The sequence below is a fragment of the Vipera ursinii genome (assembly GCF_947247035.1).
Source record: "Vipera ursinii genome assembly, chromosome: 4".
NCBI classification, from domain to species: domain Eukaryota; kingdom Metazoa; phylum Chordata; class Lepidosauria; order Squamata; family Viperidae; genus Vipera; species Vipera ursinii.
Genome location: NC_139514.1, coordinates 80,601,391 through 80,619,624, shown reverse-complemented (window position 1 = coordinate 80,619,624; position 18,234 = coordinate 80,601,391). Strand labels below are relative to the sequence as shown.

Here is an 18,234-nt window from a genome sequence, read left to right as displayed (position 1 = left end):
TCACTTGGATTACTGCAATGCTCTTTACATGGGGCTGCCCTTGAAGAGCACCCAGAGGCTTCAACTGGTGCAAAATGCAGCCGCGCGGGTGCTTATGGGAGTTTCTCGATACTCCCATGTTACACCACTCGTGCGCGAGCTGCATTGGCTTCCAGTTACCCTCTGAGTGTGATTCAAGGTGCTGGTAATAACCTTTAAAGCCCTACATGGCTTAGGCCCGGGGTACTTGCGAGACCACCTGCTGCCATTGTCAACCTCCCATCGCCTGGTTCGCTCCCACAGAGTCGGCCTCCTCAGGGTTCCGTCGGCCAGGCAATGCCGACTGGCGACCCCCAGGGGGAGAGCCTTCTCTGTGGGTGCGCCGACCATCTGGAATGAGTTGCCTCCAGAGCTGCGGATCGCCCCTGACCTTTGGTCCTTCCGCTGTGACCTGAAGACGTGGTTGTTCCAACAAGTGGGCCTGGACTGACTACAATTTTTAATTAGGCTTTTTACTGGGTTAAATTGTCTTGTAATATTGCATTTATTGTTTAATTCTCTTTTAAATTTTTTACTCTATGTTTTTAAATTTTTATTGTTGTGAGCCGCCCTGAGTCCTCAGGGAGAAGGGCGGCATATAAATTTAATGAAATGAAATAAAATGAAAAGAAGATAAAAAAAGGTAAAGGTTCCCCCGCACATGCGTGCTCTAGGGGCCAGTGCTCATCTCCGTTTCAAAGCCGAAGAGCCAGTGCTTGTCCGAGAACGTCTCTGTGGTCATGTGGCTGGCATGACTAGACGCCAAAGGTGCACGGAACGCTGTTACCTTCCCACCATAGTGGTCCCTATTTTTCTTCTTGCATTTTTTGCATGCTTTTGAAACTGGGACGAGTAACAGGCGCTCACTCTGTTATGTGGCACTCAGTATTCGACCTGCCAAACTGCCGACCTTCTGATCGACAAGCTCAGCGTCCTAACCCACTGAGCCACCGCGTCCCTCTGAAAGAACTATCTAAAAGAAGATAGTTCTTCCCAAATTCAAAGAAACCCACCAATCTTTAACCTCTTTTCCACCCCTTCCCCCTAATACAGTACAGGTAATCCTCGACTTACGACCACAATTGAGCCCAAAATTGCAAAACTTATTATGCAAGACAGTTGTTAAGTGAATTTTGCCCCAAACTGAGAACTGAGTTTGCCTCTCTCTCTTGGACCCCTTACCAAGCAATGGTGTGGTATCTTTTTTTTAAAGAAAATGTTATTAGTTTTCTAGTTTTACATTTAAATATTTGAAAAGCAACATGGCGGCTGAGTTGGTCAATAATTCAATAACATACAAATAACTTTACTACAGATCTCAAACTATTACATTAAATGTTTCCTCTCTTTTTCCCTTAATATTTACTGTCTCATATTTAAATTAATACAATTCTTATTATATCGATTAAATAAAAAATAACTTTCTTACATTTATCAATAATTTTTAGTTTATATATATCCTAGGTTTTTTATTCAATCTTTTTAGACAATGTCCTGGTTAATTTTTCCCAATTTTTAGTTTCCCATTAATATTTATATTTAACATTTGATATTTATAATTTTCAAGTTTTAAATAACCCCAATTCCCTTTATCACAATTCATCACAAGATCTAATGTTCAGAATACATGTCTTATCTATTTGAATTCTCACCATCTTACATCAACTAATTAGTAATACAATATAATATTCAGATTTTCTGGTAATTTCCAGATATCTTAAATTTAATAACCAAAATTCCTCCTATTTCAGCATTTAATACTTCCTGTCTTTTTCTCTTAATATCTACTATCTCATATTTAATCTAATAATTCTTATTATTACCGCTAAATAAAAACATATTTATTACATTGATCAATAGATTTTTAGCTTATATATGTCTTAATTACCTTTACGTTTAACCTTTATAAGCAAATCAATGTTCAAATTTAACTATTAATATTTATACTTCTAAGTTATAAATGACCAAAGTTTTTTCTATCTTATCTCATAACAATATCTAGTATTCAAAGTACACATCTTATCTATTTGGAGTATATTCTATTTTAATTCTCAAAAGTAAGTCAAAACCCAAATTTTCTTCAGTCTTATTTTGGCTTTCTTTCTTTGCCAAATCGTCTTCCATGTCCGTGCTTTTGAGTCATCAAACAAATCTCCCTGTGTTGTTATATAGATTGTTTGATGTAGAAAAAACCATCCGGTTGCCATTTTTTTGAGATCATCTCTCTATTTTTCCATCTTGACAGTCCTGAACTGTTTATCTTCTCTTCAATCTGTTCTTCTTCTTGATTCTCAGGTTCCTTCTGATTTATGTAGAAAGTCTTTTCCTTTTTCCATATTGTCAGTCCCTTTTCTGGGTTTTTCATTGACTGTATTTGTTGATCAGTTGAACCTTCTGTCATAATCTTTAATTGTTCCTGACAAGGATGAGCAGAGCAACTCTTGAGCGAAAGAGAGCTTGCACAAAAAAAGAGGATACTGAGAGTAGTTAAGTTTACAGCAACCACACAGATACACTGAGGTGTGTACAAAAGGTTTACTTGTGGGATAAGACAATAGCACAGTCCAGGAAAAAACAGTCCATGAGTAATGAAAAGATAGCAGATAACAACAGTCCAAGGAATATCCGATACAGAGTCTTCTTACCAGTCCGTAAGTCAAACATAGTTTTACAGATTTAGCAAAACAGTAGCAAACCCACAAACCACGATAAACAGCAAGTAACAGCAAGTGAGAGTGAACGTAACAGAGAGAGAGAAGCTATGTCTCTAGCTCTCTCTTATGGCTGTAGGAGAACAGTGCTGTCCAATCATTAGAAGGTATGATGCAATGCATTACATAGTTAAAGTGATACATTACAGTTCTATAACAATGATACAATCGTAGTTCATATATATTGCCAACCCAACCAGTTAGGCCACAGACATATACCTAACAGTTCCACCCTTTCTGTTATATTCTGTGTAGTTGATTTTTTAGTTGTAATCAAAGTTTGAGTTCACATATCTGGGCTGACATCTTGTTCTTTTCTGTAACCTCTTATTTCATCAGTAGCTGTAAGAATAGTTTGATGAATTGCTTTCAACATAGAGAGAATCTGTTCCTGATCTTCATCCATATTCTCTTAGAAGTGTATTAGATTAAAAGTATTACAGAGAATGCAAAAAAATAAAAGATTTTTGTCACTGAATAAGGAACACAGCTGGGCTTCTCACAGCTGATGTCTCAAGTTTACATAAGTCTTATCTATTGTCTGCACTACTGGCCAAGTCTGTTTTAAGCTATAACAAATTGTAGTATCAGGTTTAGCCACTAGTTTTCTTTTAAATCCAAAGTTTTTATAATCTTTTCAGTTTTGCTTCTTTCTTATAAGTAAAAACCCCAATCTTCAGTAAGCATAGAAAATCTTTTAGTCCACAAACTTTAAAACATAGAATTCCAATTAGGATCAAGTTATTCTTTCAACATTTTAAACTCCCCTGGATAGTCAGTCGCCACTGTTCTAGAGGGAGGGATAAAATCCCCCTTCCCTCTCCACAGGGGTAAAGTACCTTAAGCAGTTTATGCAGGTAAAAAAAATAGTTAAGATTTAAGAGAGGTAAATCTCACCCAGTCTCATCTGCACTGCTTTAAAATTGCCTGGTGGTAAGTGTAACTTCGGCTGTCTGCAGCCTAAGTGACGAGCCATATTGCTATGGCCGGTCTTTCATCTGCCAGTTTGGAGGGCTCCCCTGGATCAAGTGGGAGGGCTACTGCCCTCCCACGATCCAATAGGGATCCTCTCCTTGCTGGTCGCCCCTACAGGGTGACTTTTGACCCCTTCCAGAGTCTCCCAATGAAGCGAAACTGGATGCGGAAGACGGAGCTCGCCTTCCACATGTCCATGTTGGCCGCATTGGCAAACCAGAAGTCTGAAAAGGAATTTTGGATATATGACCTTTATTGTCATTTTTTATTGTGGGCTCAATAGCACGTATTAAAAATGAAATTTAGTTGCTTGCTCTCAAACTGTACACATGCATAACACACATTTAAACATACTATATACAACATATGTATAGACCTACATCCTTACATATAAGTAACATAAATATTAATCACTATCCATCTTGAATACATAATGGAAGGAGGAAGCTTTAGAGTTCACAAGGTTAATACTATATGGAACAAAACTGTGACTGAATCTGGATGTTCTGCTTTGGATACCACAAAGCCTCCTCCCAGAAGGTAACAAAGAAAACAGGTCATGAAGAGGATTTGTAGTGTCCCAGACAATTTTGTGGAACCTGCTCAAGCAACGCTTATAGGCTATGTCCTGAATGGAAGGGAGAGAACTGCCAATAACATTTTTAGCCATCCTTACCATTCTCTCCACCGCCCTCCTGTCTGAAGCAGTGATGCTTCCAAACCAGACTGTGATGCTGTATGACAGGATGCTTTCAATCATCTCTGTAGAAAGTGGTAAGGATAGGGGAAAGAAGATGTGCTTTTCTCATGTAATGCAGAAAATGCAGGTGCTGCTGTGCTGTGCTGCTGTGCCTTCTTCACCAATGTCTCGCTGTTGAGCGACCAAGCCAGCCTACTTGTTAACTGCACACCCAGAAATTTGATGCTGGTAACCATCTCCACAGGTGAATCATTAATGCACAGAGGACTGTGGCTGTGCCTGCCTTTTTCTGAAATCGACAGTGATCTCTTTGGTTTTTCCAATGTTTAAAACTAGGCTGTTCTTACATCAGTTCACCAAATCCTCAACCTCCTTGCGGTAAGCACCCTCACTGTCATCTTGAATAAGGTCCACTATTGTTGTATTATCTGTAAACTTCACAATATGGTTGGTGGTAGACCTAGCACAACAGTTATTGCTTCAGTTCTCCTTTGGCAAACTAATTTGGCATCCTGATATTTAGTTGATGGTTTTGGTTAGCACTTCTCATCATGTTTTGTCATAACGATGAGGTTTCATGCAGGTAAAAGTTACCATCTGCATGACAAAAACTTAAGCCTTTCCTAAATTCATCCCATCTAATATGGTGAGAGTATAATAATAATAACAATAATACTTAACAACAACAACTTAAAAATTATTCTTCTGATTTCTGTTTTTTAAAGGAAAATAAATTTCTTTTGAGGATACATTTGAGGCAATACTGCAGTATTTGCACAAGCTACCTTAGCCACTATAATAAAGAGTTATGTGAAAAGGTAATTGTGGTTTCTTTTAAAATTTGTAGCATTCCCTGATTTAATGACATGGTTAAGTTTGCATACCTAAAGAACAATGTCTCCACTCCTAGTTTTGGGATATCTCAATCTATATTAAGTCTTTCAAAAACTGGGAAGATGTCCCATATCAGCTCAGAGGGCTTAGCATAGTTGGGATGGGATATAATTTGTCTTAGAATCAATATTCAACCAGATAATTCAGCAGCAAAAACTAATGTAGAAAAAGCCAGATGATTAGGAGATAATCCAAAAGGCACTAAAAATGCATACAAAGATAACAAATCAAGTCATAATCTAAGAAGTCAGTCTGAGGGTTAAAGATAATTTGAGTTGGCTGAGCTAGGAACATCAAGACGACAGATGGAGTTTTGCAAAATCTCTGTCTCTAGTGCAACTGATATGTCCATAATTTAAATAAGAATATAGGTCTACTCAGGAGGACAATAATTTCTGAATAGGTTATTATTCCCAAAGAACTTTATGAAACCTCTAAGGAGATCTCATATCCACAAATCTCAACTGTTTTGTAATTGTTGGGCTGAACCATTAATTCATTGGGTTTTAAAGCCTCTCCTAAATTCTTGCTTTTAACGGAAAAAACATAATGGTGGTTATGAAGTGAAGAATTGTAGGAAATATCAGTACTTTTTTAAACAGCAGCATCTTTATACAAAGTTCTATGATATGTATTTTGATTAGAGTACTCATTGTCTTTGATTATAGATATTATTTATGCAAATGTTTAGTAAGTTTAATATATATTTATACAAATAATATGCATTGCATAAAAAACCAGTGATCCCTATAATTTCAATTTCAATTTCGGTTTAGAATTAGTTCACTTTGCATGTTAATTGAAAAAGGAAGGCAAAATAATATAATGAAATTATAAAAATATATATATTTTAAAAATGTCTAAATCATTTTTGTTGTTTGTACCTATAGGCTTTTATGATACTGTGTGATCTGCTGTTAATTCTAAATCATCAGGATTCAAGCAGTAATGGTGCTGCTGGATTACTGGAATACTTTCCCAGTACATCTCTTCAGACAAAAATGCTCTTATTTATTCGAGATCATATTTTTGGAGAGGAAGATGAAGCAACCAAAGGTCAGCAATATTTTTCAGGAAATGCATTTTGCTGCTGATACTTGCTTCTTTCACTTTGTATTCCATCATTCAGGATAAGCAGAGCGAGATAGATAGTTAAAGTAATGCATAAAAGTTTGTGAATCCTTTTGAAACTGTAATATTTCTGCATAAATATGATCTAAAATGTCCTAAGACTAGATGAAGAAAACATAATTAAACAGATGAATCAAAAACATTAGACTTGTTCATTTAGGATGGTTGCAGCATCTCGCAGTCACATGATTGCAATTTGTGATCTTTCCAGCCAGCTTCCAACAAGCAAAATCAGTTGAGGAGGGCAGATTCTCTTAATGACCATGTGATTTGCTTAATCGTGGTCATTTGCTTAACAACCACAGTAAAATGGTTGTCAAATCAAGCCTGGTCACGTGATGACTCATCACATAAAGAAATGAAATTCCAGTCCCAATTGAAGTTATTTGAGGACTACTTCTAATAGCAAGTGAAGAACTAACACTATGATGTCTGCAAAGAAAAACCTTTTATCTAAAAAGCAGAGAAATACTTATAAGTGTGGAATTTTTCATGCTTTCTGAGCTTGGTTATTCACTTACAGAAATTTCATTACCTGACTAGATAACATCTGTGCACACTGATGCAATTTGCAAACAAACCATCAAGCTCACAGGATACTAAGCACTCCACAGTTCAACCCACAGCTTATATATTCACTTCTGTTGGAAGTATATTTAAGGTGATGTGATTATGATGGTTTAGAAAAATGATGAAATACTTGAGCATCTGTTGTTTTTTAAATACATCATTCATTATCATTTTAGAATGAAACCTAACCAAACTCCTCTCTACAGATTTGAAAGAAAGTGATACGAAAGTAAAGGAAAGTCAGAAGCTAGATGCTTTACATTTAAAGCGATGCCTCCTTGCAGCTTATTGCAAATTGATCATCTGTAATGTTGTTGACATAACAGCTGCTGCTGAAATCTATAAGCATTATATGAAGGTAATGGCATATTCCCCTTGATGTCTACCAAGCACTATAAAATTAACCTCTGATTTTTTGGTAAATACATGAATGTTATTCAATTGATGCATGGGTCACAATATAAACAGATGACTACAGATTTTATGAGGGATCAATTTGATAACTGGAGAAATGTTTATTTTATTCATAAACACTTGTTATTTCACTCAAAAATAAACCTGCATGGAAAGAAATCTTGCAATTTCTGATAAAGTTTATATGTATTGCAACCATACTGTAAGGACCTGCATCCATTTAGGCTGCATCTGTTTTTTATCTGCCTGAGCCTTATATGCTGCCCTGGCTTCGTCCAGAGCTTTTCTAACAACAGGCCAAATGTTCTGCAACTGGTGTACCCACTCCTTGAGGGAAGGAATGGCAGGTTCATTAGCAGGTGATTCAGGCATAGGGAGGAAACTCCATTAGCCACTTGGAAGGGAGTGAAACTGGTGCTGGAGTGCACCACATTGTATTAGGCCACTTCAGCAAATGGTAACAAATCAGTCCAGTTATCTTGTTGATAATTAATAAAACATCTAAGGTATTGTTCTAGAACAGAGTTCATTCGTTCTGTCCCTCCATTCATTTGAGGATGATGACTAGATGACAGTCCTTGATTAGAATCCAGAAGATCCAGAAAGGCTTTCCAGAACTTAGAAGTGAATTGGACACCCCATCTGATATATAATATTGTGGGGCCCTAGGTAGTCGATAGATACGCTGCACAACTAATTTAGCCAAAGTTTTTGCAGTTGGGATCTTCTGACATGGTATAAAATGGGCCTGTTTGGAGAACAAATCAGTAATGACCAAATGACAGTGTTACCCGCACTTTTGGGGAGCTCCACAATAAAGTTCATAGAAATCTCTCTCCAGGGTGCTGAAGGGCTCATCACCACCTGTAGGAGACCTGGCGTTTTCCCTTGCCTTCGTTTAGCCGCTGCGTAGGTATGCCAACTAGTTACATAACTTTCAATGTCCTTTTTTAAGGAAGGGCACCGAAATCGTCTTTTAAGTAAGTGGAGAGTTTTCACAAACCCAAAGTGACCCGCTAACTTTGAGTAAAGGCAGACCTGTATGATCTTTAGTCTCTGGTTCATAGACCCAGGCAAGATCGTCTTGCACTGTACATAGGTTTTTATGGGCTTGAAATCACTCATTGTTCTCTAGCGCCTTTTTGAACTCCCCAACCACTTTGTTATCAATCAGCAGAGAGTTCTTAGTCTGTGCTCTTATCGTGACCAGGGCTACCAACTGGTGTGGCAAAAATAGAGATTTTGTAATGTTATATTGTAGCATTCTCGACAAAGCATCTGCTAGAAATCCCCCCCTGGCAAATAGTAGATGGACAAGTTAAATTGGTGGAAGTGCTGGGCCCAGTGGGCCTGTTTGGGGACAGCTTCCTAGGGGTTTTTAGCGCTTCGAGATTTTTATGATCAGTCCAGACCTGAAAAGCGATTTTACTCCCTTCTAAAAAATGCCTCCAAGTTAGGAGGACCCATCGCACCACATAAGCTTCCTTCTCCCAAGCAGCCCACCACTGTTCAGTCTCATTTAATTTTTTTGGATGTATACCATATTTTCCGGCATATAAGATGACTGGGCGTATAAGACAACCCCCAACTTTTGAGAAGATTTTCATGGGTTAAAAAGTCATCTTGTATGCCGGAAAATACGGTAAGTGCAGGGCTGCAACTGACCCTCTTGGTTCTTCTGAAGAAGTACCACACCTACAGCAACATCACTAGCATCAGCTTGAATCACAAACATTTTTCTGGGTCCAGGTGCTTCAGCACCGGCTTTGCGGAAAAAGTCTCTTTAAGTTGTTCAAATGCGGCTTAACATTCTGAGGTCCATTTTAATGGCTGGCTAGGCTTCAGTTTACTTTCTCTTAGTTTTCAACAGATTTGTAATGGGGAACACAATCTGTGCAAATGAGGGGATAAATTGTCTGTAAAAGTTGGCAAATCCCAGAAAACTTTGTAAGTCTTTCCTGGTGCGGGGAGGGGCCCAATCCAGGACAGCCCACACCTTCTCTGACTCCATCACATGCAAAATGCGGTAGTCCAAATATTCAATTCTGTCCTTAGGAAATTCATACTTTGAGACTTTGGCATATAGTTTGGCAGAGCAGAGTTTGTTTAAGACTGCTCTAACCAGCTTCACATACTCTGCCTTGGTCTTGGTGTAGTTCAAGATATCCAAATACACCAAAACCCCCTTATACAGGTGACCATGGAGGACTTCATCAATCAATTGTATGAACACCGCTGGTGCCCACTGTAGTCCAAAGGGGAGCACCTTGAACTGGAAATACCCCAGGGGACAGTTGAAAGCAGTTTTCCATTCACCCCCTTCCTTGATTTTGATATGATAGTAAGCGTCCCGCAGGTGTAACTTTGAAAATTTTTTCCCTTTCGACAGGTGAGCCAGCATGTCTCTCATGAGGGGCAAGGGATACATATTCTCCATTGACATTACATTCAAACATCTATAATCAATGCATAGGCGAAGAGACCCATCCTTTTTCTCCTGAAATAGAACTGGGGCTGCCACCTGGGGTCTGGCCAGTTGAATAAAACCGCTGGCTAAGTTTTTGTTGATAAACTTTCGTAGCTCATCTAACTCCCTGGGGGTCATAAAATATAACTTTGGTATTGGTAGCTTAGCCCCTGGAATGATCTCAATTGTACAGTTTGTAGGTCGGTGAGGGGGAAGCTCATCCGACCTCTTCTCACTGAAAACCTTGGCCAGATCACAGTATTCTCTTGGAATGCTCTACATCTCTTGCTTACTCAGCACCAACGCCAACTCTTGCTTTGAGTCCTCTACTTTATAATCATGCATGCCCTGGGGAGGGATTCTCTTTTTTTGGGAACTTTAATAGCTTTGCTCTCCAAACGATTAGGGGGTTCCACTTCTTTAACCAGGTCAGTCCCAAAACCAGAAGCCATTCCATGCTGGGAGCCATGATGAAGGCTAAAGTCTCTGAGTGGCCTCCCATGATTAGTCCTAGGGGCTAGGTGGCAAAGCTTGCCAGGATGCCCCTTGCCACTGACCCATCAAGCTGGCAAAAAGCAATTGGGTCTGAATCTCCTTAGGGGAACCCCTAGTTTCCTGACTAGGTTTGGGCTTATTAGGCATTGGGTGTTTCCTGAGTCCAACCATGCTGTGAGGGCATTTTCCTGCCCGTGCCTGAAACTGATAGTTCTATGGGCATGGTTATGGGGCCGATTGGCCCACTTACCAAGGAATTGTGATCGTAGTCACTCTCTGACATCCCTGATTGTCACCTGGTGGGGTCGGAGCTCTACCCTCCATCTTTGGAGTTTGGGGGAGCTCCACAACCTCGGTGGTTTTCAGGGCTGTGTCTTTTGAGTGTTAAGCAGGCTTGCTTGGCTTTCTCCCGGAGTGGTGATCCATTTTCTTGGCTGGAGCTTTGTTGCGGCATTCTATAGCCTGATGGCATTCCTTGACACACTTGAAGCAGGCGGTTGATCACAGCTGGTTTGGGGAGGATTTACTTGCTTCTTCCTGGTTTCCCGGTGTGGTACTGGTTCCGGGTCTGATCAATTTCCACTACTTTGACCAGGATGCACCAATCGTACAAGCATGCGTTGTATAGATCATCATTTAATCCGTCTTGGAAACAGCTTAACAGGATGTCTTCAGGCCAGTTGAGGCGGCATGCTATGTTGTGGAACTCTTTCATATACTTGGCCACTGGTTGACGCCCTTGTCTTACCATTTGTATGCGATCTCAGGCCTTCCGGTCTACCAAGCGATCTTCAAACCAGCGCTTCAGTGTTGTCATGAATCAGATAAAGTTCCAGAACTCAGGAGCATTGCAGTTGTGTAGGGTGATCTATCTGGCCACAGCCCCTTCCAGGGCTGGGGTGATGACTCTAATCTTGGCTGCATCATTGGGCAGGGTCCTCCCATAAACTCGCATGTATGTGAGAATGTGAGCCAGGAGGAACCCCAACTGTTGGGGGTCCCCATTAAATTTCACTCCCAGTGGAATCAGTTTTGGTTCGTTCGGAGGAGTCTTATCTCTGGGCTGTCATGGGTCTGGGCTCTCCAGGGGGACTCCTTGCTGCTGAATCATCAGGGTAGCTGTCACCATCTCCTTTGAGCCCATTGCCTCCCCCATCATTGCAATAATTGTGGTTTCTCCTCTGTGCTCAATTTCCCCAGTCATTCCTTTTCTGGGCACCCCAGGGATTTAGCTTTAGGTCCTCGCATGCTTCCACCATGTACTGCATGACTCGCTTTAGGATCCCCTCCATCTGGTCTGACTACTTGTCCATCTCTTCATCATCGGAAAGCAGCTTCAACTTTTTTTTCTGAGTCTTTTTCCGGCCTCTCTGGGTGAAGGCTACCCTTTGGGCTCTTTCTTCCCAGTCTTTTCTTCCCGACACCAAGCGACCATCTCGGTTTCATGGAGTCTTCCAGGGCAGCGGCTTCCTCCAGCCAACCTGAGGTGCCTTCTTTGGGGCAGGCCTGAGTAGCTGACTCACTCCAATCCTCGGTCCTGGCTTCTCCATTCTTGCTGCCATTTAGAGACATATTGTGCATGGCCCCCCATGGTAGGGCACATACCTGCCCAGGTTGGGCATTATTGCAGACCTTGCTTTATGTAAGGACCTGTCTCAACTAGATCTCTGAAGGAAGCAGAACTCTTTGAAACAGGCATTGTTTCAAAAGGAACTTTTATTGGATTTAGTGGTAGCAGGAAGGCAAAGCAATCTGAAGATTTCGCGTGCAAAAGGTTACATCAAAAAACCCATTCAGGTCTCCTCCATCCGATGTCCAACTGTCCATTTGAAATCCAGCCAATCCATAGGTACTAGGTTGTTTTGAGAACCTAGTGCTTTAGCGCCCTTTTCAAGGTCTCAGTTTTGTTTCCCAACTGTCCCAGGCTCCATCATCTGGAGATAAGACACATGTTTTAAAGCCACATTCCTTTCACATGCAGGGAGGGCAAAGCAGAGCAAGGCAAATACATTCCTCCAATCAATCAGCCCCCTCCCAACAGAATGGCATCCCCCCCAAAAGAATACATAGACATACTGTAAGCAATAAACTGAAGGCAAATCTATTTGAGGGGTCCTGACACATACCTGTGAAGTAACACATGCACACTGTGTTATAGAAAAACTTTGGTATATGAAAGCCTAGAAACCTGTTATTTTTGAAGGGAAGCATACTCCTTATATCCAATATGAATGCTTGAAAAGGGAAACATATTTTTTTGTACAATGGGTGGGGGCGGGGGGGAAAGGAAAAAGTGACATCATGCGTGCTACAATGGTGTCATGTAAATGAGAGGTCCCCAACGTCTGGGCAGTGCAACCGGGCTGTGGAAATGGTGTTTGAGCACGCACACATACCCTTGTGTGAACAATGGGTGAGCATATGCACACACACTCCATTTGCGCGAGCGACAGGCGCATGTGCATGCAATTCGCACAAATGGAACTGCACATGAATGCTTGCTGGCCACGTGTGGTCCAGAAAGCCAGAAAGGTTGGGGAACTCTGATGTAAATGATGCAAATTATATAACTTTGTCCTTTGTGTGTTGATAGCACCGGTTCATGCATCATGACTTCTACTGAAGATTTGTAGATCTTCAGTACAATAGTATTGAGTGGAATATTTTTTTCATCTTTATGTGATCATCCAAACATTGTCAGCCTTTCCTTCTTTGCTCTTCTGTGGGTTTTGTGTTGTTTTAAATATGATTCTAAGCATATTTTATTGGCAATGTATTCCAGTAAAATTAATTGAATCTGATTTTGAATTAAACAAATTAGCTATTTCATAAATAGAATAAAGTTATGTGACAAATAACCTAAGGTAGGAAGGCTGTAAATCAGGAGTAGACAACTATATGCCCTCCATATGTTTTGAACTACAACTTCTAGCTCCATAATTGTGCTTTCAAGGGCTGAAGAAAATTAAAATCCAACAATATGGGTGCAAAATGTTGATTATCCAAATTGTAGACATGAATTTGGACATTGCTGTCTACTTGTCCAGTCATAGGGTAGTTTGTGCTGTAAATATTTATAGTATGCAGAACATTACATGCCTGAAACATTATGTCAGAATCCAGTTATATTTCATTTCTATCTATCTTCTTTGATTTAAAACCAATTCTTACTATCTCCTGGATTCTGTCATACTACTAAGAGGGAGGCGGGTATGCATGGGGTTTTTACTACTTTCATTTCCTCTATTCCTCTTTTCCCCAACTGAAAACCTGCCAGCTGTCGGGATCTGAATTGTCATACTCCTCAGGAGAAGAGGTGGTAGAGATGCATAACCACAAACCTCAGTGATCAATGGGTGTTGGAAAAGAAAAGCGAGTGGGAAAAGAAATCAAGAAAGGTGACCCTGAGACGGGGGCCCAACCAACCATAATGGAAGCAGCAGATAGAGAAATCCCTGCACGTAAGCGAAGAGGAAGGAAGTTGGGCACAGCACATTAACTGGATTCTAGAGAAAGTTATCAAGCTGATGAAAAGAGCCTTTGGCTGCCTAGGTGAGGAGAATTCTGAGCCCCACGGCCGCACCAGTACCTGGAGCTGCAGTTGGAGAGACACTGAGGGGGAATTGGAACCTGCAGTCCTGGGGACATCCACTGATCCAGTAGTGACCACTTCAGCAGCCCCCACTCCCCGCCGACCCGCAGATGGTGATCCGGATGGAAGACACTACCACCAACGACGAAGGCACCGATCCATTCAAAGACTCCTGCCGCTGGATGCAAAATTCAAGGGGGAGCCGACATGCTTGGGGTTTTTCCTAACTCAAGTCCTCAACTACATGGAAGAATACAGCCAGCACATCCCTAGTGACAAAGCCCATATCCGGATCGTGCAATCTGCTCTGGACAGACTGGCCCCAGATTGGGTGGTGAATTTGCATGACTCTGATGCCCCAGAGCTCAACGACTTCAACCGTTTCATGTCCTCTCTGAGAAGGCAATTTGAGGACCCCCTGGCCAATTGCAAAGCCTGCAAAAGAATCAAAATGGTGAGGCAAGGCAGACGCCCGGTAGCCAAATATACGCAAGAATTCCGGTCCATTGCCAGCAAGCTGAACTGGCTGGAAGACATCCTTCTTAGCAAATTCAAAGACGGCCTAAATTACGACCTGTATGATGCTTGCCTGCCCCAGGGGGACCCACACCAACTCAACAAATGGTACGTCGTTGCAGAGGAAGCAGAGATTGACCTACTGAAGAGGCACTGTCGAGGAAAACAATGGAGCCACTCAACGCCTGAGCCGAAGCACAAGCCAGCGAAGCCACTGGCTATGGCCAAGAAGCCAACGGACTGTTTCAATTGCAGGAGAGAGGCTCATCGAGCCATAGAATGCCACTTGAAAGCCCCCCAGTACAACCCAGCAAAGCCAGGAAATCCCCAGCAAAGCCAAAAGAATCCGCCATGAGAGTGATAGAGGCTGTGGAATCCCCAACCTCTGCCCAACGCGGGGAAGGAATTCCAGCCTATACCGCAGAGCCAGTGGATGCCTCAGATGACAGGTTGGAGGGTGAACTCCTGGTAAGTGGACCCATCGCACCCATCCTCAAGACAGTGACTATATTAATTCCCTCCATGCCTGAAGCTGTCAAGTTGAAAACCTTGAAAGACTGGTTGCACCCACTGCCTTATTAGCCCAACACTAGTGGGGAATCTGGGCATTCCGTTGAGAAGGCTAGAACAACCAATCTCATTTGGCCAGTTAGATGGGTCCATAGCAAGGGAGGTGCCAGGTGCCCTAGCCACTTTACCAGTCCACCTATCTCTGGGGAACCATGAGGAAGACATAAAGTTTGTAGTGACCCATGGAATGCCCGATGATCCTAGGGATGGAATGGTTAAAGAAATGGAACCCCTGGGTAAATTGGAGGATGTCAGAAATCAATTTCCCAAAGGGAAAGACTAAAGACTTAAAACCCCAAGGGGATCTATCAAAATTAAAAACGGAAAAAGCATCCATGGGATAAGAAAAGGGTCTACCTGAAATACCAGAGGAATACAGAGATCTTGCTGAAGTTTTCAGTGAGGAGAGGGAGGAGGAGCTCCCCCCACACACACCGACCCACGGACTGTGCCATAGAATTCAAACCCGGGGCAAAACTCCCAAAGCCCAGGTTATACTCCATGAGCCCAAAGGAGAATGAGGAAATGGAAAGATTCATAAAGAAAAACCTAGAAAGGGGGTTTATTGAGCCAGCGAAGCCTAAAGTGGCCGCTCCAGTCTTCTTTAGAGAGAAGAAGGACAGCTCTTTACGCTTATGCGTTGACTATCGCCTATTGAACACAATCTGTGAAAGAAACCTATACCCTTTACCCCTCACGAAGGACATGTTACCTCTCGAAAGGATTTTTTTTTACTAAACTAGATCTAAGGGAAGCGTATTACCACGTTAGAATTAAGGAAGGGGATGAATGGAAAACTGCATTTAATTGCCCAATGGGGTGCTACCAATTCAAAGTTTTGCCATTTGTATTACAAGGGTCCCCCACAGTATTTATGCAATTAATCAACAAGGTACTAAGGGGGCACCTATTAAAGAGGGTCCTGGTTTATCTAGACAACATCCTTATCTTCACCGAAACAAAAGAACATGTCAACCTAGTCAGAGTGGTTTTAAAGAAACTGCGAGCTACCTACTTATATGCCAAATTATCGAAATGCGAATTCCACCAGGAAACAATAGACTACCTGGGTTATCGCATATCCCCACAGGGCATTGAAATGGACCCAGAGAAAGTCAGAGCACTATTAGAATGGGCACTACCTTGCACAAGAAAGCCACTGCAAAGTTTCCTGGGCTTCGCAAACTTTTACCGCCAATTCATCCCCTCATTTGCCCAGATAGCCCTGCACCTCACGAACTTATTAAAAATGAAGGGAGTATCCTCAGTAAAACCTAGCCAGTCACTAAAATGGACAATGGGATGCCAAGCGGCATTTGAGAGATTAAAGAGACTCTTTTCTGCAGGACACCCAGATAGGGATAAGCCCTTCGTAATACAGGAGGATGCAAGTGATGTGGTAGTGGGGGCTGTACTATTACAAGAAAACGATGAAGGGGTATTGCAACCCTGCGCGTATACATCCAAGAAACTCACCAAAACAGCACTGGCCCATGTGGGAGAAAGAGGCATACGGGATACATTGGTCATTACTTACGTGGCGCCAGTTCCTTGAAGGGAATAAAATCCCTTTTCAGGTGTTGGCAGACCACAAAAATCTGGAAGCCTTGAAAACACCCAGGTAGCTCAATCCCAAGCAAGCCTGCTGGTCCCAACATTTTCACCAATTCCACTTTACGCTCAAGCATTTGCTGAGGGAAAGAACTTCCTTGCAGATGCACTATCTCGCATGCCCCAATATAACAGCACGCAAGACACCGATTCTAAACCACTTATGGTGGAATCACAACTGGCAGCACCAGTAATTACCAGAGCCCAAGCTAAGTTAAAACCGCAGCTGGGTAGCCAAACCAGAATTGAATTCCGAAAAACTTTGGAAACATATGAATGGTTCCAGAAAAATAGACACGTGTGTACAAACTTTTCCCCCTTGGGTGGGGGAAAAGTTATATATACCAACCACCCAGAAGGTCACATTCATGCAGCTTTGCCATGACACAAAATCAGCAGGGCATTTTGGATTTGTAAAAACATTACACTTAATTAAAAGGCAATTTTGGTGGCCATCCATGAAAAAGGACATAGAAAGTTGCCAGCTGCCCAACATGCGCAACTGCAAAGAGGTTGCAAGGGAAATCGCCCAGACTGTTACAAACAGTGGCAAATCCCTCAGTGCCCCGGAGGGAAACAGCCATGGATTTCATAGTGGAATTACCAGAAAGCAATGAGAATACTGTAATCTGGATGGTCACAGACTTGTTTTCCAAACAGGTGCACTTTATCCCTTGCCAAAAGATTCCCACCGCAAAAGCCTTAGTGAAACTTTTCGTGCAGCATATTTACAGATTGTATGGGGCACTCCAATGCAGGGGGGCAGAGGTCGACCTCGAGGCCTCTCGCTTGTGGAGTCCCTCAGGGGTCGGTCCTCTCGCCTCTCCTGTTCAACATCTACATGAAACCGCTGGGTGAGATCATTCGTGGTTTTGGAGTTTTCATTTCGACCCCAAACCACCCCAGTGATAGGGCATCACACTGTCACATAGGACAGTGATGTCCCGCTGCCTGGAGGCGGTTCGGGTCTGGATGGGGAGGAACAGGCTTCGACTCAACCCTGACAAGACCGAGTGGCTGTGCGTACCGGCATCTCGGGATATTCAGGATATCCCATCTCTCTCTATGGGGGTGAGTTATTACCACCTGTAGATAGGGCTCGCAACTTGGGAGTCCTCCTAGATTCACAGCTTTCTCTAGAAGACCATATAGTAGCTGTGACAAGGGGGGCCTTCGCTCAGGTTCGCCTGGTGCACCAGTTGCGGCCCTATCTAGACCGGGATGCCTTACGTACGGTCACTCATGCCCTCATGACCTCTCGTCTGGACTACTGCAATGCTCTACATGGGGCTACCCTTGAAGACCACTCGGAGGCTCCAGCTGGTACAGAATGCAGCCGCGAGAGTTGTGTTGGGAGTTTCCCGACACTCCCATGTTACACCTCTGCTCCGTGAGCTGCATTGGCTTCCAGTTGTCTTCCGGGTGGGATTCAAGGTGTTAGTAATGACCTACAAAGCCCTACATGGCATGGGTCCGGAATACCTTGGGGAGCACCTGCGGCCGGCGTCAACTTCCCTCCGCCCAGTACGTGCCCACAGAGAGGGCCTCCTCAGGGTGCCACCGGTCAAAG

General features: G+C 42.4%; 1 protein-coding gene across 3 annotated transcripts in view; it reads left to right on the top strand.

Annotated features, from left to right (window-relative positions):
• The window catches only part of LOC310639672 (cohesin subunit SA-2-like), a 109,044-nt gene that overhangs the window by 75,191 nt on the left and 15,619 nt on the right, over nucleotides 1–18,234 (top strand). For all 3 annotated transcript variants that reach the window (XM_083361501.1, XM_083361500.1, XM_083361499.1), the window contains 3 exons: nucleotides 5,130–5,222; nucleotides 6,189–6,354; nucleotides 7,206–7,357. In XM_083361501.1, the coding sequence (XP_083217627.1) occupies nucleotides 5,130–5,222; nucleotides 6,189–6,354; nucleotides 7,206–7,357 (411 nt within the window). The remainder of the gene's footprint in view (nucleotides 1–5,129; nucleotides 5,223–6,188; nucleotides 6,355–7,205; nucleotides 7,358–18,234) is intronic.